This window comes from Netta rufina (genome assembly GCF_964035555.1).
Source record: "Netta rufina genome assembly, chromosome: 3".
Taxonomy (NCBI): Eukaryota; Metazoa; Chordata; class Aves; order Anseriformes; family Anatidae; genus Netta; species Netta rufina.
In genome coordinates this window covers 40548854-40573755 of record NC_140125.1, presented here as the reverse complement: position 1 = coordinate 40573755, position 24902 = coordinate 40548854, and the positions used below count along the sequence as shown (strand labels likewise).

The 24902-nt window shown below is 35.8% G+C and overlaps 1 protein-coding gene across 1 annotated transcript in view; it reads right to left on the bottom strand.

The window, feature by feature from the left end:
- The window catches only part of LRPPRC (leucine rich pentatricopeptide repeat containing), a 91310-nt gene that overhangs the window by 7527 nt on the left and 58881 nt on the right, over positions 1–24902 (bottom strand). The window contains exons 26-34 of the mRNA XM_084284540.1: positions 20385–20453; positions 20041–20131; positions 17374–17516; positions 17174–17261; positions 12213–12333; positions 8450–8538; positions 4954–5158; positions 2678–2817; positions 2380–2495 (exon numbers count right to left, since the gene is read on the bottom strand). Coding sequence (XP_084140666.1) covers positions 2380–2495; positions 2678–2817; positions 4954–5158; positions 8450–8538; positions 12213–12333; positions 17174–17261; positions 17374–17516; positions 20041–20131; positions 20385–20453 — 1062 coding nt within the window. The remainder of the gene's footprint in view (positions 1–2379; positions 2496–2677; positions 2818–4953; positions 5159–8449; positions 8539–12212; positions 12334–17173; positions 17262–17373; positions 17517–20040; positions 20132–20384; positions 20454–24902) is intronic.

The window sequence follows — 24902 nt, the reverse complement described above, 5'->3', positions numbered from 1 at the left end:
AGAGAGAGAGAGAAGCTTAACTTAAAAAAAAGTTTGAGACAGAACAGATAAATCAAAAATCTATCTTACTTTAGATGAGGGCAAAATAAAACATACAAGACAGTATTTTCATTTATGCACCTCAGAGGTACCAGTCTTAACATTTCTAATAGTACACAGCGCTTTTTATAAGCTGCAAGATATTTTATTGGTACCAGAATGCACAGGCAGACAGGTACTGTGCATATAGACATACACGTACAATTAATTTACCACATTCAATTAGTATTTTAGACATCTGCAAATGACAAATCTTGCTTTGTTCCATTATGAATGTACTGTATGTGTAGTATTTTTGACAAGGTCTTTAAGATCCAGGTAAAAAGGTGTGAAGCTTCATTCAGTAAGGGAAACGGACAAAAAAAGTATTCGCAACCGTGTACTGCTAGTGCTCTGACAAAATCTTCATAAACAGGGGCAAAGCATTCATGGAAAAAACTTGCAACATTATATGTTAATTTTAGACATTCTCACCTACTATCAGTATAGTAAGAGAAAAGAGACAGTCTAGTCACAGAAAGGTTTTCCACAGCCCCCTTTCATGCCAAAGTATCAAACACTTGACTTTCATCAAAAAATACAAAACTGTCCCTCCAGAGAGTAAAAAGAAAAAAAAAAAGATTATGTTGTTTCTTGGAAGTTTATACGGACTCTGAGTTATATTTTTGAATGCAAAGATTTGCTGTCTGTATTACCAGTATTTTAGATTATTACAAGAGAAATTGTTTATTTAGATTGTGGTTTACTATCCACTTTTTAATAGAAAAGCTAAGAGTAGACTTTGATTATTACCATCTTCTGGTTACCTATTAGTAGAACATTTGATCCACAATAACATTCAAGAATGTTAACACAAATTTTATTTCATATATGCTATAGGAAAAACTGTCTTACAAAGTTTTAACTCAAACTTACATGTGAATGCCCACTTAACATGAAACATATAAAAATTCTCCTCTGAGATGTTGTACACAACATTTATTTCAATTATGCTATAGAGCTGTGAACTTAATTCCAACAGTTGTACACTGTTGTAATAAAAAGTTTTAGGAAACTAAGAATGGAAATTGTTCATTGTTTTTTGTTGGTTTTGTTTTTGAGAACATGCAGCTTTTACTTAAAAATGCAAAGGACACTATTTTCACAAAGGCAGGATATTATAACGGATTTCAATTTCCTAATCAAAGAGAAAAAGCAAGAATAAGTTAGCAAGAATTTTTCACATTTTCATGTTTCATGCTATAAAAAAAAATAGGATTTTATATTAAAATCATTGTCTCCTTTTAAACTAACACTCAGATGAACAGTTCGGCAAAACTATTAAAAATATTCCAGAGAAGAAATATACAAAATACATCTGACTCTAGAGCTGAAGTCACTGAACACACTTGTTAGCATGCATTTTTTTTTTTCCCCCAAAACAAGAGTCTTGGGATATCATAAAGCTTCTGGTATATGTGAAACACAAGCGTTTCTGTAACAGATTAGAAAACTCAGCAACTGGTAATCGAGTCATATTCACTACCAGGAGCTGGTAACAGGCCCCAGTTTGAGGCAGGGAGCCTACATGCCCCAGGCAGGCTGGCAGGATCGCATGGCTGCTTGACTGCTGCCTGCAGGGAGGAGGCTGCCTGACCTGATGGAGACACCAGCACTCACCAGCTGCAGCTTATTCTGCCTCCAGCATGGTCTGTGTCTAGCTCTGCAAAAACATTGTGAGCAGTCATGTCATACACCTTGAAGATCGTTAACTTAGCTGATACTGTGGCTGAGAGACCAGCATTTGTCTTTTAATGCATCTGTGATATTCAAGTGAACAGTAGGTGAATTCAGCTCTTAAACACTGAATACAGCTTAGATAAAGTTAAAAAAAACAAACAAACAAAAAAAGTGAAATACCGTGGCTACAAAAAGCAAATACTGCCCACTTCTATTTTGTGAACTGTATAGCTATGAGAGAGATGTATTAAGGTTTACAGCACAGCGAAAATTATGTGAGGAGATGGTCTGCAAGAAGCAATGCTGTCTAACAGGAAACTTGAAAATATATGAAAAACTATGAAAATATTTGCTTTGGATAGAAAATTCATGCAACATGTGTCTTCATTTCCTTCAGGCTGTTGGAAGACAAAAGCTTTCTAACTTTGGCACCCACTCCTACTATTAGCATTAGACTACTATCTCATGGTACAAAATAATCTAAATCATATTGATATTTGTGCTAGAATTCAAAAGCAAACTAGCATTAGCCTATGCTGTACAACATCTCTTTTCCATAATTTGTCAGTTTACCCTTGAAGAGATCTATGCATTTCTGTACCTCTCTTGTTATGTCATTACCTGTAGTAGAGATCTGGCATCATCTACTCTGCCTGCACTGACATATTGAAGGAAAAGATCTGTGACAGGTCTGTAAATTCCGAACTGATTGGCCAGTCGTTCTGCCATCACACCAACTGCAAATGATAGAAAATATTAGGAAAAAGGAAAGGAAATAAGGAAAACCTTTGATTGAAAAGGCACTTTTGTAAACTTTACTGGCATGATTTATGCTGACTGGGCAGGTTTTACATGTAACAGCTCTTCTGTAACACCTCTGTCTAGTCAGAATATTTAAATACAACTGCAATTAACTTACATTTTTCCAAAGCTGGCTCTAATCCTTCCTCAGACACCTTTCTTAACAAAAAGGAAATATTTTTGACAGGTTGATCAGGATTCTGTGCACCAGAGATAAGCAGAGGCTCAAGGTATTCCACTGCAGCATCAAGGTCATTGCTAGGAAAAAATATTGAACTGGCTTAGTTTCAGAAATCAAGATTTCTAAACCTAAAGAAGCATTATATTTAAATTTTTACTTCCTACATTAATGTTATACTTCCCAAGAACAGTTGAGTACCTATGATTTCATTCAGATATTTTAAAAGTGAAACTATTTATGACTGAATTAATAAATTAACCTGTAAGCCAAATTTCTGAATTATCTTTGACCTTCAGGACACGTAAGTAATTTTGACACATTTTTCTTCCCTCACTAAACAGAATTCTGGCTAGCTGCTTCAAGGAAGTGTTCTGCAAACCCAGAAAGTAAAAATCAAAACAGTAACGGAAGGTATCTTAATAATTAATGCAGACAACTCAAGTCTTTCTTTATGCTATTCAATTAATTATTTAGCCAACTCTTCCCTGCCTTTTTGGAAGCAAAAAAAAAAAGATACTAAGTGTCATTTGGCCAATACCTTTTCCTAAACTCTTTCATCTTCAGGCTTAAGTATAGCAAATGATAATAAAATAACACAGAAAGTATTCATTCAAGTGAAAAGTCTACTGCTAGTGTTCTAAAAAGTTCAGATGACATCTCCTCTTATCAGTCCACTCTAATAACAAATTTAATTTAAAAAAAAAATCAGAGCATGATTAATGTTTTTAGATGAAACACATTTAAAAGCTATAAAAATGTTTTGAGAACTGTTAGAAATACAAATCTACCAGTAAGTGAACAGCTATTTGAAGTACATGTAAATCTATACTCTTTATCACAGTTTGCAAGGTACAACTTGCAAGACGTTTAAGAATAGAGGTGTGTATTATTTATGCTACCGCTAAGTCTTCTCATACAGGTAAGCTAAGCTAATTTTGGTATGGCAGAAGGAAAGTTGATGCTGCTTGCTTAACCTGTGTCGGTATACAGTGATTTACTTATCTATTCTTGCAGTCAACCTGATTCACATTTATGAACACGTCATGACTCTGCAACCCTTTCATGGCATAGAAATAGGCAAAAGCCAATTCACTAGAATCCTCTGCCAAGGACCACTTGGACCTAAATATTTACAGGGTCATTTATATTTACAATATTTACAGTCCTTCCTTGTTTTTCAGTGGCTGAAAATATAGTGAGCTCGCTACTGGAACTGGCTTGCATTTTGAATTTAAATCCTTCAGTTTAAATCATCTTGCTGTTGCAGACACTACTACCCAGTAACTGTTCCAGTAACTACTAGCTCCGGTCTGGCATGCCCAAGGCGATCAGGTATCTGTTACGTACTACACAGTTACACAGCTATCCTGCTGAGTTACACAGAGGAGCTCTACCTGATAAAACTGTCTTGAAAGAAAACAGCAGAGTACGTAGAATTCCTAAAGACTGATTCCTGCAAACTGCATTTGCGAAGTTCACAGTTTGTGAAGAAGTGCTTCCCCCACGCAGCTTTATGCAAAGGATAAACTAGCAAAGTACCAACATATCAATTAAAAAAGGCTAGGCAGAACATGATGCTGAATTAAACATTTGAATGAAAGGATAATCAACGCGTGGGGATAATTATCATGATGGAAACTGTGGCCTAAAGCAGCATAGGAAAAACTTTTTCCCAATTTTTTAATACTGACAAAAAGTATAAAACCACCTCACAGATACATACCTGACTTTCGCATTTTGAGGGTAAACACAATCATACGTTATCATTTCAGTTACTGGAACAAGTAACAGATTTTGTTTCCAAACCAACAGTATATGCATAATATGTGTGCTAAATTCCAATATTTTTAAATTTATATTGATTAATTAGTTGTATTTGACATTTGGAACTTGTAGAGCTTTTGATCTCACACCAAGAACACTTTATGAGACGTGTAATATGTTTCAACAGAAGTATCAAAGCTAAGTACACCAACAGAGAAAGCCTTAAGCTCTCCCAAATGCTTCACAGCTATCCCCGTATTTCATTAAATGAATTACAAACCCCAAATGTATTTGTAAAATGAGACCAGAACAGGACTGACCAGCACAGTTCTCATCTTGCCCTGCATTTTAACATCTAGGACACTAAGAATGGAAAAAGAATAAAGTGGATAATGTTAATGATTTCCCACCACTTTGTATAAAAGTTTGGAAGTCATAGGAATACTTACTTCTTAGCATGAGCCAATGCAATGGCATTGGCAATTAGTGAGGGAGATAAATCAATCGATTTTGTGATGTCTTCTATCATGTTTCCAAATGCTTTTAAGTTCTTCATGTCTCCTTTCACTGCCAAAGCCTCAGCAAGTACAATAACTGCTGGTCTAGTAGGCAACAAGCCACTGTCAAGCATTCCTTGGAAAGCAGCTAAGGCATCTAATAAAGGTGAAGAAACAATGAAAAAGGAATTGAGATTTTAGTTGAGAAGACAACCACACTGCTAGGGTCATTAACCTTACCTTTATAAAAACATGTATCGAAAAGCATTCTCGTGCTGAAGTTATGCCCCAAAATCGATATAGGAAATAATAACCAACATACATGTATATACAAAACTTTCAATGGCAATTTAGGATACAATGCTTTAAAATGTGCTCAGTAACAGAAAGTATTAGAGTAAGTTTAACATCAAGTTATCCCATTTGAGTATCCAGCTCAGGGAAAGCAGCTATGTCACAAGTGCCCTCCTTTGTGATCATGAAGTTGTAATGTTTTAAGCTTGTTTTTTCTCCAAACAAGCTATAATGAATTTTTCTTTACTGGAAACGAAAAACGTGGCACACTTAAGAACCAATAGTTTAAGATGCAATTTATTACCAAAACTGCTTAAGTCTAGTATTTCAAGTGTGCACCAAAACTTTGTTTACCAACATTTAATTTTAAATATAAGTACTTAATATGAGTGTCCACAGAAGAACAAAAAAACTCCAAACTGGACAGTTAGCTTAAAAACTCCTGAAACAACAGGAGTCACATGCTAAAAATACCCCAAATCAGTCTTCTGTGCATCTGTAACAGTCGCTCTCATTTTTCTAACCAGAATTCTTGTTGATTTATATTATACACGAGTAAACATACAGAGAAAGACATGCCCCTCTGGTAAAAACCTCTTAGCCCTTACCAGCACAGGCAGGATTAATCACAGATAATAATTATCATACCAAGGGATAACACTTCTAACATAATATACACCCACCACATGAACTCTACAGTATTAGCATTCTGATTCAATATGCAGGTACTGCAGCAACCAAATATTACCTTTCACAAGAGAGGAAGAAAAAACATCCTGTGTGCCTAACTTTCCTTCAGAGCCAACTTCCCTTCTGCCCTGTTGTTTTGTTTTTCTTTCTTTCCTTCTTGTTTAGGGGAAAAAATGAGTAATACATTGGGGTGGAATTCCTGAAATCTAAAAGCAATCTTAACACACGTGAAGTTAAAATTTTACCCTGGCTTTAGGTGTGGACCTCCCTTTAGCATGTAGCGTAATTAGCCTTCTCAAAAAACAAGGAAAGAGAAAGGCTTGGAAGTTCCATGCATGCAGCACTACTGCAAGGAACTGTTTTATTAGCATATTAGGTAATTCTGCTGGTACCCCTTTTCCTTTGCAAAAGCACATATATTACTACTAATCTGAATTCATAATTTAATCCCTTGATTTTTCAATACTTAAGCTAACTTTGCTTGTGAAAACCCACTGTTTACCTTTTAAAAGGCTTTACTCTAAGTTCTGCAAATTCTGTACCATAAAATTGAACTTTTGACTCTTAAAAAAACTTCCTGGTTTGTTTGTTTAAACAGAGTTCTTGCTATAAGATATTACAGCTCTTTCAAGGCTACTTAGGGAGCTACATAATTAGTGTTTTTAAACCTGTACCACATTAAATAGCAAAGAATGATGTCAATAGCTATCTAAGCAACAAATAAAATAAGTTTTACAATAGTGAAAGCTCACGAGTTATGTCTGCTGTCACAAGATGCAGGTTTAATAGTTAATCTTACTAATTAAGATTACAAGACTAAAATTTGAGTCTCAGAAAATGACCAATGTAACTGAAACATTTAGTGGCTTGCATTTTCAAGGCTTCATTTAGAAAAAGAGAAGCAAGGATCAATACTAAGTATTCAATTAAATTACCAAAAGAAGCTTTTTCAATGCACAAAATCAAGGAAAATATAATGGTGCAAAATCATGCAACCCAACAGTTTCTCGAGAAACTTTTTATTGTACAAAAGGTAACATTTTCAGTTGAGGTGGCAAATTATCTAGGTTGCTTGCTAAAAAGAAAATGCATAGTTAAAGAAAGAGTGTCATAATACAGGAATATCAGTGATGTTCTGAAGAAGATTTGTGAATGTAATGTTTAGAATTAGAACTAACAAAACTTAGTGGCATACTGGACAGCGGCAAAAGCAGAAAGTTTGCTAGAATAGTGTCAAACAGAAAGTTTAGGTGAAGGATTTGAAAACTGCAAAAAAGGAAAGACTTGCCAACACAGAAGAGAAGCAATTGCATTAACTGCAAATGCTTCAGTTGATGACACCCGGCAGTGATGTCAGACTGAAGGGGAAAGGAATTTGAAAGAAGCAAAGTTTATCAGCTGCCAGAAAGAGTACAAGTGAGAAGAGGTGTCTAAATGCTCCTCTTTCATGTAGTTACTATTACATGTGTATGGGCTACTACAACTACACGAAGTGGAATGGAAGAAAATAAACAGATGGCAGAATCAAAAATGGATTTTCTGCTATGCCCTCTGGTATGAAAGTGAAACCCAGTTCAGTGCAATACTTATTTTCATATGTAGCCACTTTAATGCTTAAAGATATCGTTGGCAATGTGTATCAACACCGTACATCCACTTGCAAAGGGGTAAAAGCACTGCATGTAAAGCTATGTGCCTGCAGAGTCTTCTTCTCACACAAGTTCTACAGAACAACTGAATAAGTAAAATCTAATGCAGTAGAGCTGAATGCTCTAGGCTGCAGAACAGCTAATGCCAAGAAGTAAAGTAACACAACCATGAACTTTATCCACCATCTTCTTGTGTGCCCTCAAATACTCTTCAGCCACCATTTTCTTTTCTATTGTAATTGTTACATTAAAAAGAAAGACAAACCGAATATTTGTTACTGTTGGTATTGAGAACTATTAAAAAGTATTTGATTAAGTTTTTAAATCAATATTATAATCATTTAGTGCACAATCATGCACATTTAACAGTCAATTTAACTCATCTGGTATCTCACACAACCACCACAATATGCAAGAAACAACTGCTGGGAATTGTTTCAGATGCTCTAAAGTATGTTAATTTCCAAAGCAAAATGACTTGTGCTGTGAATTTTAACGCACTTGAAAGCCTGTACTTTCTCTCGTTCTGGAGCACAAATTTTGCATGTCTGAAGAGCTGTGATTCATCTTAAGAAAACCCATCTTGTGTTAAATGGAATGGAAACTGGACTAAGTGGTCAAATGACAAGTACATTCATATTCAAGCTGTATTATAAATGCATGTACAGTAATTTACGTCTCTCAGCTACCACAAAAGGCTCTTGATAAGCAGGTAATTTGCTAAATGGACTCCTTTATCCAAGTATTCGAAGGGCGTTACAAGAAAAATCTGCAGAGGCATTAATGTGACGTAAAGGTCAAGCATTGTGACATACCTTTCAAATAATCCCGCCTAACTTGCGATATGATGAGGAGGCTGCTGGCAGCACTGTTCAGTGTGAAGCCCTTGATGTGGGTCTCAGCACTAAAAGAAGCAGACATTTAGAAAGGAATTACTGACATGCTTCTGATACGATAATAAATGGTTGAGCACCAAGGTGAAATTATAAAAACTACTGTTCGTATGTTAAAAATATTGCTGCAAAATATCGACCTGGAGACAGCTTTTGTGTTATCCTGTCAATGGTTATAGAAGGATAATTTTTTTTTGCATTCTGACAGATGACAAAGTTGGAAGTGAGCAACAAAAGAAACAAAGTACAAGATTTTTTTTAAACAATCGGTTCAGATTCTTGAATGCTGACATATTAGATGACTAAAATAACTGCATGCCCTGCATTGTTCTGTTGTATCCTAAGCTGGATACTTTTTCTTCTTTTTTCAATAGTCACCATAATTATAAAATGTAAAACTATTCTTTCAGCAATAAAAATGAAACATTTATTTTCAGCACTGTATATTTTAAACATAAACTAAAGCATATTATGAACTAACACCATATCATTTGGTTGATTAATTTTCAAATTTCTGTCATCTAGATGTATACAGTTTTTTAAAGTGAACATACTACGTTTGCTGCCTTAGCTATGTTAAAATTGTGTTTGGCTTATCAATTCTTTATCTCCGACAATACTACACATCACATACCTATAGTAAAGAGGATCTTTACTTTAGGAATATTGCTAAAGCTTTTCTAACACTTTGGAAATTAGGCAAGAGAGACCAACCAGCCTTCACATCGATGCGAACAAAATGTTCCCATTCCTCAATGCCATACAGCCACATTTTTAATACACATGGATAACTTTACAAATGTTCATTTCTAGATTACAAAATCTCTACACAGAAAAGGGGGGCATCGCCATTTACCATATCAGCAATCAAGATAAACCTCACTGATCATCTTGTGGCAAACAACTGAGCAGCCTACCTACTTGAACTTACAGGCTGAGCGGATTGGGAGGTAAGCAGGGTCATTGCTAAATTATTCCCCTCAATCCCAAGAAAATCCTTCACATAGTACACAATATGACTATCCTCTCAGTCACTTTCAGCCTCCCAGGCTCACAAATGCAGTCACTGGACTCAGGATTTTCTTACTCTCCCAACCAATCCTCTTAATCCCTGCCTAAGCACCCACTGCTCAGTTCCGCCTTTTCTTTTTTTTTTTTTTTTTTTTCCCTTTGTCCCATCTGTCAAAGCCCTTAAGTCAACAATTCATGCATGAGACTGTAAATTACATATAACAAAGGATTTACTTTCTCCAATCTTCCAATCTTTAGTGTGATTAAATAGATGTTAGCTACTATTACAGAACTAATCCATCATTCCCATACTCCTATATTTCTACTTAAAACTTCAACTAAATGCAGTAAATATTCCTCAAAACAGTGCTAGGATGCCAAAGCAACTAGACTCGGGTTGACCTACAGATCAGTAACCTTCTGTTTGTTTTTTGTGGTTTTTGTTTGTTTCCAAACGCAGACTGGGAGTTCAATTTCCTTCTACCACAACATGACTTTCCCAAAGTTTCTCACTTCTGATGACAGTAAGGAAGTTTTAAAATAATCTAACCCTTTTAAACAGAGAAATTACTTATTTTGTTGCCTATACTAAAGCTCTCTACATATTATTTAAATTTCAAGTTTGGCTTCGAGCAGAGTAAAAAGAAAAAGATGTTAGCTTATACAAATTAAGGTGGCTTTCATGTATTTTATGAAAATATTGGGAGTTGCACAAGTTTCAGGCCACTGCACACATTTAGGCTTTGTAGGAATAATCTCTCTGTAATATGAGGTTGGTAAAATTGTCAAGCATGCAGAAATGTGTGCGAAATAGATTTGCTATTCTTCAACCATGTGTACACACAAAATCGCTTCCTCTACTTCAGTGAATAATTTAAAGCTTACAGACTTTTGAAAATGCTTAATGTAAGCATGATTTTGTTATTAGAAAAAAGATACACAGATAAACACTATAAACACTGGTAATAGTAAGCATTTTCTGTCTTGATGTAACAGTGAGCTGTTATGGGCTTCTTAGAATGTCATTATTTGGCATTTCTATGCTACATGATTGAGTATGAGTTCTGAAAAGCACGGTGGTTATTACTATGGTTGGCTTGGACCAGAACCTCTTATTAAATCCTATTTTCTTTTTTTCCAAACATCTCGAGATTCAGAGGCTTTGTCCCTAAAAACACATCTCAAACTTCTTTAGTCTTTAACATTTTTTTTTGTTCTTTTCTTTCCTGCATTTTACATTCTAAAACACTTATTATCTAAAGCAGGATTTCTGAATCACCAGCACTAGGAACAAACCACCACATTCTCTCTCCTCTTCCGATCTGCAAATTACTGCTTGTAACATGCAATATTCTGCGCATCTTCCTTACAAGCATGTTTGAGCTGTGGAGCAGGGAGGCAGTCAGTACATGCACAAGTCTTCAGTGAAAAGTTTCAAAATTCTTCCTTGAAGAATCTTTCTATATCTCTTTCTACACATAAAGATTTTCTCTAAATATTTAACCAAGTAGCTAAACTTTTTCACCATAATTTGTACTTGCAAACATGCCCTTTCCATCTTTTATTTACAAACATTTATCAGTTATTCTCATTTCAAGGAGCAGAATTTGATGAGCAGTTCAAGTTTTTCCTTGATATAAGCTTTCTATTCATCAAGCACAAACATTCCTTTTAACAAAGCTCAGTTACTGACACCAAGTTGGAAAAGTGTTGTTTGTGCTTCTGAACTTGGAACTTAACCATTTTTCAACAGAAAACATTTCACTGATCTACATACTTTTAAAGATAATCATTAAGATAATAAACTAAGTTAACTCTAAAAATGATTAGACTATGCAGCACGTAAGTTACCCACAGCCACTTTCTAATCCACTGTATTCAGTCAGAACACAATGAAGACAGCCACCACTCTCGTTTTAGCTGTAGAAATGAAATGACTTAAATTACCTGAATTTTTGTTCTTCTTAACTCTAGCTTGATGAATAGTAACACTTAATTTGAAGTCTATAATCTGGCCACAATGCACATTACAGGCAATACTTAAAGCAAGTGGTGCGCCACACAACTCACTGAAGGTTAATTCAATACTGATGACTCTAATAATGTATGACAGCAGGTTGGATTTATTTCAGAAGTGTAACAGTTGGATCTAAGGTTTATGGTCATCTCCTAGCCACTGGCATAACAGTCAAATGTACCATTTTGCATTTGGCAGGCAGCCAGCTGCCAGAGTGTGGATAGGGTAGGGTACCAGCAGGGATGGGGATTGAGAAGGCTCAGGGGCAGTTCAGTGAAAGAATCTTGTCTGTTTGGATATTGCTCTAAAGGGGAAAAGGCAGACTGCCAGAAGGGCAGACTTGCAGTTCTGATGCCAAGCGTAATTGTTGATACAGTTAGTTGAAACGAGTTATTAGCAATACACACTGTCTCTCCACCACATTTTTTAATATATGGCAGACTGTCACATGAAGCACTGGTGTATTTCTTACCATAACTCCTAATTACCAGTCAGGTGAATTGTTTTCCCATTGAAATTTAAGGACTTGGTTGAAAATGATCCACAAAGTATTTAAAGAACAAAAAAGTAAATAAAAAAACAGCAAAACCAAAACCCCCAAATCAGCAAAAAAAAAAAAAAAAAAATTAAAATCCCCCAAATGCAGAAAAACCTTACATGTGTTTCACTTGGATGGCTTCTTCAAAAGAATCCTGGGATAACAACGCTTTTATAAGGGCAACATACGTACGATACTGATAGTCCTTCTCTTGCGTTTGCAGAAAAAAATCGTAGGCCTCTAAAAAAGACAAAGAGCCCAAATAAAGTGTCATGTTATAATACTGTTGGTCATAAAAAGTCATCTTTTCATTGAAAAGGTCCATCCGAAGTCATTTCACCCTCTTACATCTTTGAGACCAAAACTGCTGGTCCCAGCTTGTTCAAAACTGCTTGTACACAACAATCAACTGACACAAGCCTCCAGAGAACAAAAAGTTCGCTACTTCTAGTTTTCTATATATAGCTGTTGCTTAAATACCAAGAGAAGGGGAAGACTCGAGATTTTTTAAAGCAACACCTAATGCTGGGGTATATAGTTACAGTATCTGGTGCATGATCACAACAGCATTCAACATATAATATAGGAAGTGATTCCAATATGGGGAGATCAAATTATTTGGCTACGACAAGATTTATACAAAACATACAATTTACAAATATACAGATATTTAACAAGTAAACTACGCTGCATTTGTTTGACTGATTAACAGTTTTATTTCATGCATTCACAATAACTGTCAGTGTATGAAAAGATGTTACCAAAAAGGAAAAAAAATGATAAGCACACTTTTCAGTCATTTATTTTTCTGAAACAAAATTATGCAGCTATAAACATACAGCCTAGGTAGCTGTGTTGCAGCTCAGACTGCTGTCTAACATGTTAAGAACCAGAAATCATCTTTTGCATCTAAAACTGTGATTGTATGTTTCCTTCAAGGAAACTTAAAAAATAAAAATAAAAAAAAATCCCTTTGCTAATTTAAAACTAAGCCACAATTACCTTTTAAACAACTTTTCAAAAATAATACTACAAAAGCCTTGCAACAGTTGGTGTTAAACTGTTGGTCTTAAACTTCTTCAACCAAAACATATATATAAAAACTTGGTGAAATGCAGGCACAGAAGTGACTATGCATAAAATAATTACTTGCAACACACACACACTCGCACTGAGTTTATATTAGAATTAACATTGCCACCCATAATCTACTTTGGACACTGAGCTACATTAAACATACATGAACTGAGATAATTTTTATTGTAGTGTTCTTAACCATTAAGTCCACTTCCACGTTTGTGAATTCAATGTATGAGACAGAGATACGAGAGGTGGAGAAAGAATATGATTGATGTCTGACACTACAACAGTGATTGCATTGTCAACCAAAGGACCATAAAACAACAACAGAATGTCACAGAAACAGCCTGGGAATCCTCCCTCCATGCTCACTTATTGGTCTGAGGTCAACACTTGGCCTGCTGCAATGTGCTGAATGTTCCTGCCTGCTCAGATGCCGAATACCACAAATGGCAAAGGAGTGCTCGCACCTAAAACCAGCAGGAAAGACACCTTTTTTCTGCTTTTCTGAAATGTGCGGTACTGGTAGACTTGTCATCACATTCAGTGGTAACAAAAACTCTCTCACTGGTACAATCTATCACAAGTGCCACTTTTCATTTAGAAAAATGTAACCAACTGGTGATATATTTGTTCCTTCCAACAGTAAAAGCGTATTTAAATTTTATTTTTTAAAACAAACAACACAAAAAAATCCGTATGTTTGAAGACTCCTACTGTTTTCAGACAGAACTAAGATTTCACTCCAGGTTTGAATACTCCTTTCCACTAGGTGGGCACAGAAGTGGACTTCACCACCAGTGGATATAATGTCAAGCATATATTATCATCAATAATCTTGGTCCAGGATGTTTAAGATCTGTTTCTACAAGGAAATATACTTAAATCTTTCTGTAATGACTAGTTCAATGAAAAAAAAAAAAATCTTAGTGTCAGTTTTGTTTTCCCGTTGCAAAATGTTTTGCTGTATATGTCAATCCCAACCTCAGAATGATTATCCTATTCAGATTAGACTATTTTCTTAACTCTATTTTGCATCCATGCAAGCAGCATGGTTAAAGTATACCTAAAGGAGTCTCAAACGGAGATTCATGTACCTGATCAGATGTTATCAGTTTATTGATTCTTCAGCTGCTATCTAAAATTACCCAAGTATATTAGCATTCAGGAGACAAAGTTCCTGGTTTCAGAACCAGACAGTGTTACATAAGCTATTTCAAGTAGAAAGATCTGTTAGTAACAACTTGCCAAGAAAGTCTCAGTTCTCAAGACAGTCAAATTTGTTTCAGGAATTGCAACTGTTTGGGCTATGTGTAACATGATCCACTTGAGTCAAGCTCTCACACTGCAGAATCGGGATAAAAACTCAACTGTGACTTCGCATAAATCAAGCACTTCAGAGAACAGATTTTCAAAACACCCCCTTGTCAGAGCTGATAAATTCATGAAATTAGTTACATAACTCGATTAAGTTCATCTTTTTGCTATCAGAAATGCGTTGATAAAAAACTTTACTCTGCCCTATTACATTTATATCAAAACTACATTATACTGTTATACAAAAGTGACAACTTAGTTTAAGACGAAAAGAAACCATTTCCCCAAATTTGTCTGTTTTCCCTAATTTCCAATAGCTGTAGACCACCTCCTCTTAAACACTGCTGCTCTGAATAAAAGAATATGCAGGAGTAACTTATTGGTAAATTCAGTATCAAGTGTCACCACAGACTAGTAGCAGTTACAGTTTATAATTTTATATTAAACTAGTGTCCCTCCAAAGTCCAAGCTATATTTAATTTCCACCCGCTCTCTGCTTGCTCATTTGTGTTATCAAAGACACTGGACACTTTTCTAGGAAATACGTATAAAATGCATTCCATTGATTTTGTTTATTGCTCAATTAAAAGTATTTCTGTTTTTCTGTCTTTTGATTACAAAAATTTACCACCATGAAGAATTTCCTTAAAGCATGTTAATGTTATGTCTACCACAATACCCACGACTGTACCCCCTACCTACAGAACATGCAGAGTTCAGACTTCTAATCCGTGCACCTGGGACTCCGTACTTCTTTCTATAGGGTCATTTTACTAACAACAGAAGGTAACTGTCAATGACTAACAGATTCTGCTTTTAAACTCAAAGCTTAATCTGTGAGTCCAACTTGTAAAATACATTGATAACACCCAGAGAAGAAAACAAGGCACCCCGTATTTATAAATCCTCCTAAGTCAGCAAACAATTATTTTAACCCATTTAATTTTATGTTTATGATCTCTCAAGTGAGATCTAGTTATTTATGGTAACATAGGCAAAGAAAAAGATTTCAAGAATATTAAAATGATCTGCACCTTGGCAGATGCTAGAAATGGATCAATTATGACCCAGTTATGCTAATTCTGACTCTGTGACAGTGTTTTGGGATGAGATGAATAAGAATGGATTTCCAATTATTTAAACTAAGCATAGACTGAGCCAGAGGAATTGTACTGCAGTACACTCCTCCTTTCTATACACAAAGGCAAATACCCAAGCACAAGTTAATTCTGTTTTTATCTGAGGCAGAGAATTTTCTGCAGAAAAACTATTTATTTCTCACAGCAGAAGATTTGAAGTGATCTCTCAATGAGGCCATTTTATTTGTTGGGTGACAGCCACACGCCCAGGGGGCTGGAAATAGTGAGCTGTGGGGACACTGATTTTGATCTTTTGTTTATATTTATTACAACCCAAATAACCACATGTTTTTAGTACCGTCTGTCTTTGTAGGAGGAAGATCAGGAGGAGAAGTTAGCTAATTTTAGGGAAAAATATGGACTACTTCAATTGCAAAGAATTTAAAGATACTAGGAGACATACCTCCCTTCAAACGAACACAGATCGCTTTGCAACATTAACAGAAAGAAAACAGACTAACAGATAAAAGCCAGAAAGGAAGGCAGCAGTAAAAAAGAACAGTTCAGTTGGAAGGGACCTACCAAGTTTGAAGTCCTCTTACCTGGCCTCTTCAGGGCTAACAAACTTAGGGCATATTAACAAGGGCATTATCCAAATGCATGACAGGCATGGGGCATCAACCACCTAACTAGAAAGCCTGTCCCAGTGTCTGATACCCTCATAGTAAATAATTTTCTCCTCATGCCCAGTCTGACCCTCCCCAGCCCAGCTCCATGCTGTTCCCATGCATCCTGCCATCAGTTCCCACGAGCAGAGCCCGGCACCTCGCTCTGTGCTTCCCTGCATCGAGAAGCCACAGAGAGCAGCAAGATCGCCCCTCAACCTCCTTTTCCCTAGACCAGACAGCCCCAGTGTCCTCAGTCTCTCCTCACAGGACAGGCCTTCCACCCTTTTACCAGCCCTGCTGCCCTCCGCTGGATGCTTTCACGTACTTTAACATCCTTTTCATAACGTGGAGCCCAAAGTTGCACGCTGTATTCAAGGCGAGCCTGCTCCAATGCTAATACCCATAGTCCAGACTCGTCTAATTTAATCTCATCTAAATATTTTCTTTGTTAAATCTGTTTAAATAATCCTTCTCTCTATGCTACTCATGTCTTTGCCATAAAACTTGCAGCCAAACAGCTAGATTTATTGGGAACCACATAGGCGCCTACAATGGTGAAAGGATATTTTCAGCATTGACCCTGTGCATAGTTACTTATGTTTAACAGATTGAATTTAAAGTCTAGAAAATGGTGTTAAACTAACAATATAAACTACAGACCAGCAATACTTCCAAAACTTGAAAATCACCTACTTCACTGAAGACTGACTTTGAAACATGCATTTAAAGTCAGTATTTCAAATGACACTTTAAACAGTTTAGCATTTGCTTCTCTCATCAACTTTCAAAGCAGAACATTGCTAAGTAAGCTTATTGTGTAACTTTTGTAACACACTAGCAAACCAACAGAAAGCAGCAGCAAGCATCTCTTGCTCTGTAGTTAACAGAAATCTAAAGCTTAGCACTGGGGAGGGGCAGTGGCAGGTTTCAGTTTACCTTTTACATTATTTTTCTTGCAAAGCATCCTTATTTTTCTTTCTTCCGAAGTAGAAGAGATTGGGCTTCTTGTTTCTTCTTGTCTAGCCTTTAAAACAAAAAGCTTATTTAAATTGCTATAATGCTATTTGTTAGTATTTTTCATTGAATAAGTATACATTCAGAAGCACTGTTAGCTACCACAGGTAAAGTCAGATTACCTTAGGTACCTCAAATGGGACAACCTGACCATTTTTCTCAAATATAGCAGCCAGCAAGGTTAGTGTTTTCTCACGAGGAACAACATTTTCTTCTTGCATTTTAGTCCAAATTGCTTCAGCCTTTGACCAGTCACTGTTGTTCTCTGAAACAAGATTTAAGATACCAAATAAAAGCACATTTAAAGTATATGTACATATCTAGAGTCATATCTTTGGAAAATACTTAGAAAGTCATATACTTCTGCTTCATATGACCATCAAATTGAGAAGTTCTTAACTGCTGGTGCTACTCAGAAGGTACAGGAAGATGCAAATAGAAGAAAAAAGACTGTACAAATTTTTAAATGAATGAGAAAACACAAAAATACTCCAGAAGTTTGCCCCCATCTCATCAACTCAAATATTCCTCCTTATTAACTGCTAAAACAATTGGAAAAAAGATTCAAAACATTTACAAAACATTCTAAGGTACCATTTCTAAATTCCAAGATCCATACCCACTTTCCACAAGGTTGTAGTACCACTTCAGCTTTTTAGAAGAGGCAGCAAACTACCTTAAAACTGATCATTTCATTTGACTTAAGGACTAAAATTAACGTTTTCAAACACAGGTTATTATGGCAGTAAGCAATGGAGGATGGAGAATGTTTGATACGTTTTCTTATGTTTGTTATGGGCTCCGCAACTATAAAGCTGGGAACTGCAACAAATTGAGACTTCAAGACAGACAAGGTGCTTGAGAAGATTAAATAAAACAGGAAGTTGAAGAAGCTGGGTTTTGTACCACCTGGAGAAAAGCAGTCTAATGGGGGAATTTAATTGCTGTTTTCAGATACTTAATTGACAGGTCTCTCCTTAGCAGCACACAGCACAGTTTGAAAGGTGATGGTTAAAAGTTGCAGTAATGGAGTATATGAGGATGGTCAAACCTTGGCACAGGTTGCCCGTGAAGGCTGTTTAATTTCCACCCCTGAAGGCACTCAACACTATACTTAACAAGACCACAGACCAATCTAACTTTGAAGCTGTCACAGCTCTGAGAAAGAGCTAGACCCAAAACTCCTGAAGCTCTCTCAAGCGTAATTTTTTCTCTTATTCTACATAAACAAACACATTTTCAACATTTTTGATCACAGCTTGAACTAGATGGTAGATGCTTCATTTTTTTAATACTTAAAAAGGATCTGAAGTTGTGGCTTTGGTGCACAGTGACAATTCTCTATTGTACTAGTTCACTGGGCAGCTTTGATGGATAATTTTAAATGGTTGAAAGCAGGAATATGCATGGTTTTTGTCTTTTACAGTGACAGAAACCCACAAATGTTTTCCACTTCTTTGAGTAGATGGAATTGGTTTTGTCTTTTCAAAGACGACTGAAGATTTTGTATGACAGAATTTGATAAATTCTATCTTCTCGGATTCTCTTCCTAGCAGGCACACTGTCACACCTAGTCACTGCTAGAGGTTGAACAGGATGGTGGTGGCAAACATGAAGACCCCCTCCTGTTGAGGCAAGGTTCTGTTTTAGGCCTACGTGATATTTGAGGGTCAACCAGTAAACAGAAAGCCAGAACAGGGTAATACCACAGTTTGTTGTTTTTTGAGACTGTTCAGGAAACAAAAGGGTACAAAGATCACAAGAAGTCTCTTGGGGGAGGGCGGGAGGAGGAAACATACATTCTGCTTGTAATTAAATGCAATGAGGATGCAGCCTCTTTCGTTGCTCTATTAAAAGGGGGTTCTAATAGTGTTTTATTTTGCATAATAACATTGCTAGTTCTAGTCAATGAAAAATATACATGGGAAAACAGCCTAAAGTTACTTCAAGCTTAAATGCAAGTTCTCCCAAGACCAAATATATCAAATAAATGACTCCTTAATATATAACCATGATATAAGGTTTTCTGTCATCTTTCTGAAATATGTAGCAATCCTTCTAATGCTTTTTTTTTTTTGTCCTAACTTCCTATTTGGTATTCAATATCCAATCCTGAGAATGCCAAATATTTTCTCAAGACATTAAATAACTAGAACTAAAGACTCCAACATTTTTACTGTGTATAATACAGTATGATACACTGAACAACAAAACCGACACAAACAGAAAAATATAGAAAATAAATGAAAGTAACTACAGATACATTCTTTAACAAATCTGTAGTACAGAACTGAACTTCCAATTTTAAAAAAAGGTCAATTTCCATCAGTGATACACAAGTCTGGCTATACATGGTGAGGAACTGGTAGATTAAAAAAATCCCACACCTTTCCAGAAGGTGTAGGCAGATCCATTTAAAGTAGAATGCAGATCTTTAATGACTAAAAATATAGAAAAAAGTGAGCAATTTTTCTTCTTACAAGCATTTAAATATATATATATATGTGTGTGTATATATATATATATATAAATATATATATACACATACATATACATAGTAAACTTTTGAATTATGACACAACAGAGTAAGATGGAATGGAAGATGTGTACTATTAAAGTTCTAGGGTACTGTTATGCTGAGCTCTGCAGGTAGAAACAAACAAACATACAAACAAAACTACCTGTACTCCCCTCCCCTGCAAGATGCCTCAGAAACCATATGCAGGCTAATTCTTTACGGACAAAACATCTCTCCAATTGAAAATGAAAAAGAATACAGGTTAACTTACCACAGAGTTGAAGCAGGTGGTAGTACATCTCATCTCTATCACATTCAAAGAGATTTTGAGTTAATTCTACCAATTGTTCCAAAGTCTCCATCTTCAGAAAGAAAGAAGATCATTACATCTCAGCCAAACAATTATTTCCTACGTATGTGCACTTAGATACTGTGTACATTCATCTAAAATATTCCTGTTTAAGTATATGCCAGTGTTTACACATGGCATTAAGTTCACCTCATCAGCCTGTCACACATCTTCACACAAAAAACGTCTAGCAATGAAATATTTCAAAACAATTATTCTTGGAACATAACGACAGTTCTACAGAAGACGACATACAAGCCACATACCTGATTATTTGATATACACTTTTTTGCAAACCACTGCAACCTTCCAGGGTGGGCTCTTAAACCAGGAGTCTGCAAAATAGTATTTACACAAGAAAAAAACACATTACTTCACACAGAACATTCTAAGCTAAAGTAGGCATAATACATGTCCTCATAATAACAGTCTATAGGTTTTGTTTTTTGAAGTCTGAGGCTACAAGCTCCGAAATAATCAAATTAAGCTGCATTTATGACAGGCTTAAAAATTGCAGTCATTTTATTCAAGACATTTTCCTTTTTGATCAAAAATTGCTGTGTCTGCACTGACAAAGACAGGTGCTATAGAACATACTTCAGATGAAATGGAGTATTAAATAATTTCCATCACTGCAGTAATGGAATATTATTACTATTACCCAGGGTAATCATTTCTATTACTCATGGCAAAAAGTTATATCAAATGTTTCCAAACTGGCTTCACAATGAGAAGTTCAACATCAAAAATTCAACATCAGTGCAGTGATCATTAGCAACTAGAAAACCATGCTTCTCACAATGGCAATGTTGACAATTAGTGCCCTTCATTGGCTCACAATAGCTGTTTTCTTACAGCTATTAGCATCTTAAACCAACAGTTTTAGGTTGTGACCTCTCTTGCTATGCTCACTAAGAAAATCATGAAGCTAGAGTGCACTAAGCATACTGTAGCCAGCTGCTAATGAAGATGCTAGGTATACTAACTGTAGATAACTCCCATCCCAGAGCAGAGCAAAGACCTACTGTGTCCACAAACGAATCAGTGTTTAATAGTTAATAAGCCATAGTTCTTTGTATTACTCATTTTCTCGGGTTAAATGAGACTTCGCTTGTTCATTCCTTTGTTGCTTTGAGTGGTCTACAGTCACACAACACGTACTCAAAAAGTCTTCTTTTTTTTTTTTTTTTTTTTTTTTTGCAAACTCCATCTAGTATACGCTACCACTTTGCACCCACTCAACACTACAGACCACAACAATTGTACCACAGTTCCTCCAATGTCAACAGCAAAATTCTTTGATAAACATTGGAAAACTCAAAATTTCATAAAGAAACATGCTATAGGCACTGTGTAGCTCAGGTCCACCACATCTAGAAAAAAGATACAAGAAAACCTGTGAGCAAAGCATCCATCATCACTTTCACGTCTCACACACTGTTTCAAGACTACTTGAATTCACTTTCTTTATACTCTCTCATTTTAATACAAAGATCATTTACAGAAAGAAAGGACTACACTTTCCCTTCATGCATCCAGATTTACATTAACACAACTCAAAGCGATTCCAAGGAAATGTCTGTTCATCCCCACCTAGAAACATGTGTTTTGACTCTTGAAGGGTTTTAGCTGTTAATATTGTAAGAAGTCTCTGCAGTTGAAGTGTGATTTCCAAAATTCAAATGCAATTTCGCCTGTAAGAGGCAGCTTGAACAAAAAGCTGTGACAAATACTGAGTCTCCATTCCAAAACAGTGGAAACAATTACTGCTGAACAAGTCAATTAACCTTCTGTCTTCTCTAACACAGATAAATAATTTCCTTTCCCTTGTCTTCTCCTCCAACAGCAGAATTATTACCACTACATCATGCTGAAATAGCTCAGCATACACCAAAAAGCAAGCATGCTAAACTTCAGTTAAAGACTTAAAAATTTGCTGAAGATACACGAAACTGAGTGCTCTGCAAAGTAAACGTTGGGGCATATAATCCTGCCAATCATCCAAAACAGTTTATGCAATCGTTCTAAGTTAAAAAATAATAATTAAAAACAAAACAAAACAAAAACCAGGATGCTAACCCCTAGATCCTTAACATGAACAATCTTCTGTATGTATTTATCTGTACTATAAAAAGTCTCAATCCAAGAGGTCATAGAAAAACAGTGACTCCTCAAGTATTCCAAAGTGATGTATATTAAAAACAGTTTTGCTTTCCAGGTACTTGCTGATTTTTCCATTTAGATTTTATCACTGTTTTTCATGCTTACAGGTATCCAGTCAGTGCTTTTTAAAGACTCAGCAAGCAGTTTCACATAAAATATGCTGAAAATTAAGTCAAGAATTCACATCTTACACAACAGGCTCTTGAAAATGAAAAAGAAAAAAAGTATGTTGCTTGCATTTGTAGCTAATCCTCTTTAGGACATGTTAAAATTCAAATGCTGAATTCACTTACAACTTCCAATATCATTGCTGATCCGAATGCCAATGAACTCAACAGCTCCAAACCTACAAACTTTTTATAGTAAATCCTTTCCTGTTCAGAAATGATTGATGTGTCTGTCACTACAAGGACAGCTGAGTTATACAACAGATATCCTTGTGTTTCATTTTGAAATTGAGAAGTGTTTTCACATACTGCAGGTCTCAATCATCAAAAGAACATCTAGGTCAGATTAACTAAATCTCCAGGGCTTGCCTGATAGTCCATATTTGTAGCTTATCCCTTACCATCTTAGGGAATTTTAAGCATTGCATTTAGCAGGAATCAGACTTTCTACAGTAGAGCAAATGCAGAATAAAAATAAAGCAAGGAATAATAATTAAAAAAGGAGTAAAAACCTGTTACTTTAATTACTCTTCCTAATTCCTGTTTTAAATTTGACCTTGTCTGTTTCCATGGCCAGAAAGTAGTATTGAGTCTTAGTATTTTTTCCTTTTTCCCCCCCCCTTCCATTTTTAAGGCATTCACTGTTTTAAAGAGCAAAACAACTACTGAGTGTCTATCAAAAAATTATACAGCTTATAAACTAAATATGGGGGTTTTCCAGCTTTTAAATACTCTTGGAACATGAAAGAGCTGTACTGCACCAGACTAAAGGTCCACCTAGCTTTCCATCCTCTCCCCGACATTGCCTATGAGAGAACACGAAGTGAGAGAAAACCCAGCAATACATTCCCCTCAGTGCCCCTCCATTCTCCAGCTATTTGGGGTTCAGTGGGTCAGACTTTCTATAGCAAATGATTTGTCTTCCATGAACTTCTCTGATTGTCTCTGAACACAGAGAGGTTTATCATTCATAACAGCTTCTGGCAAAGGGTTGCCTCAACTACCTCCTACAAAAAAAATGAAGTACCACCACTTTTTACTTGTTTTCAGACTAGCTTCTATGGGCTTCATTTGGAGCCCCCTTAATTTTGTATTGGGGGACACCGTACAGTTGATTACCCTTTACCCTCTTCATTTCACAGATGCTTGAGTGATATATGTAATAATTCCCCGTTCCACTGTTTCTTTTCCAGTTTAAGACATCCTCCCCTAACTACTCACATCTCTTATTTTTGATCACCTATTTTTTTAATACTTTACATACAACCCTGCACTATTTTTTTCACTGATTCTATGCCTTCACAGATAGAAAGGAAAACTAACCAGAATGGGAAAGAACCTAATGCATCTTTAGAAAAAACTATTGACAAGAAGTGTTCAAGGATCATGTGAATGCAACAATCCTAAACAGAAAACATCTCAGTTGTCCATTAGAAACAGTCATCTTAGACAGGTGACTGAAGGGGTCCAATCACCAGAAATTCTTTCCTGTACTAACATTTTTAGTTGAACTAACTTCTACCTATTACAGCTGAAAGAAAACCGGTTATGTGGTGAAATCCTGACCTGTCAGAGAAGATTCTATTCAACGCTTTCCCACACCTTTAGAGAATGATAAAAACATTCAAGTTTTGTCTACATTTGTGTTCTGTATTATTACGGATAATAGACCAATACTATCTTTTTTTTGAAAACCTTTAAAAAAAAAGCCAAATAGTTTACAGAAGAGATGCATAAAACATACACTTTTCTACTTGCCTGAAACAACCTTATTCTCTTTCAAGACAAAACTTACATAATGAAAAAACAACAGCAAAAAAAAAAAATCATGTAGAGACAGACAGAAAACATCCTGTGGCACTCTTCAAAGAGGAACACTTTCAAAAAACTTAGGTGTTGAGAACATCCCAGAATGGTCTCTCTTTTGCTACAGCTGGCTTCGAATGCACAACTATTTGAAAGTCATCAAAAGCGTTTTGATTTGGCATACTCATAACATAAAAGAGACGAATTACTGTCTTAACCTTCCAACACCACACCTCCACGAACTACTGCTGTGCACGATGCTTGGCAAAACAAGTGCTACAAATCCTAGGTATCTCCTTGAAAACTTATTCTAGCCTTGCACAGTGTAACTTTACTTTTGCTAGGTTAAAAGTTGGACTAGAGGATCTTAGAGGTCTCTTCCAACCTAAAGAACTCTATCAATCTACAATTCACTGTGAGTAACACTGATTTTAAACATTCACGTTTACCTCTGCTTAACCCTACCCTTTTCAAATGATCTATATATTATTCTCAACTCTTGTGTTTTTTTCCTTATGTTCTATCTTTTCTTAGAGAAACAGTTCTACAGTAATCACCCATCCAACTATTACCAGGAATACTGGAAAGAAACAGACACAATGTATAAACCTTATCTACATTGTGCTTTCTGACAGTATTTTTTGGACA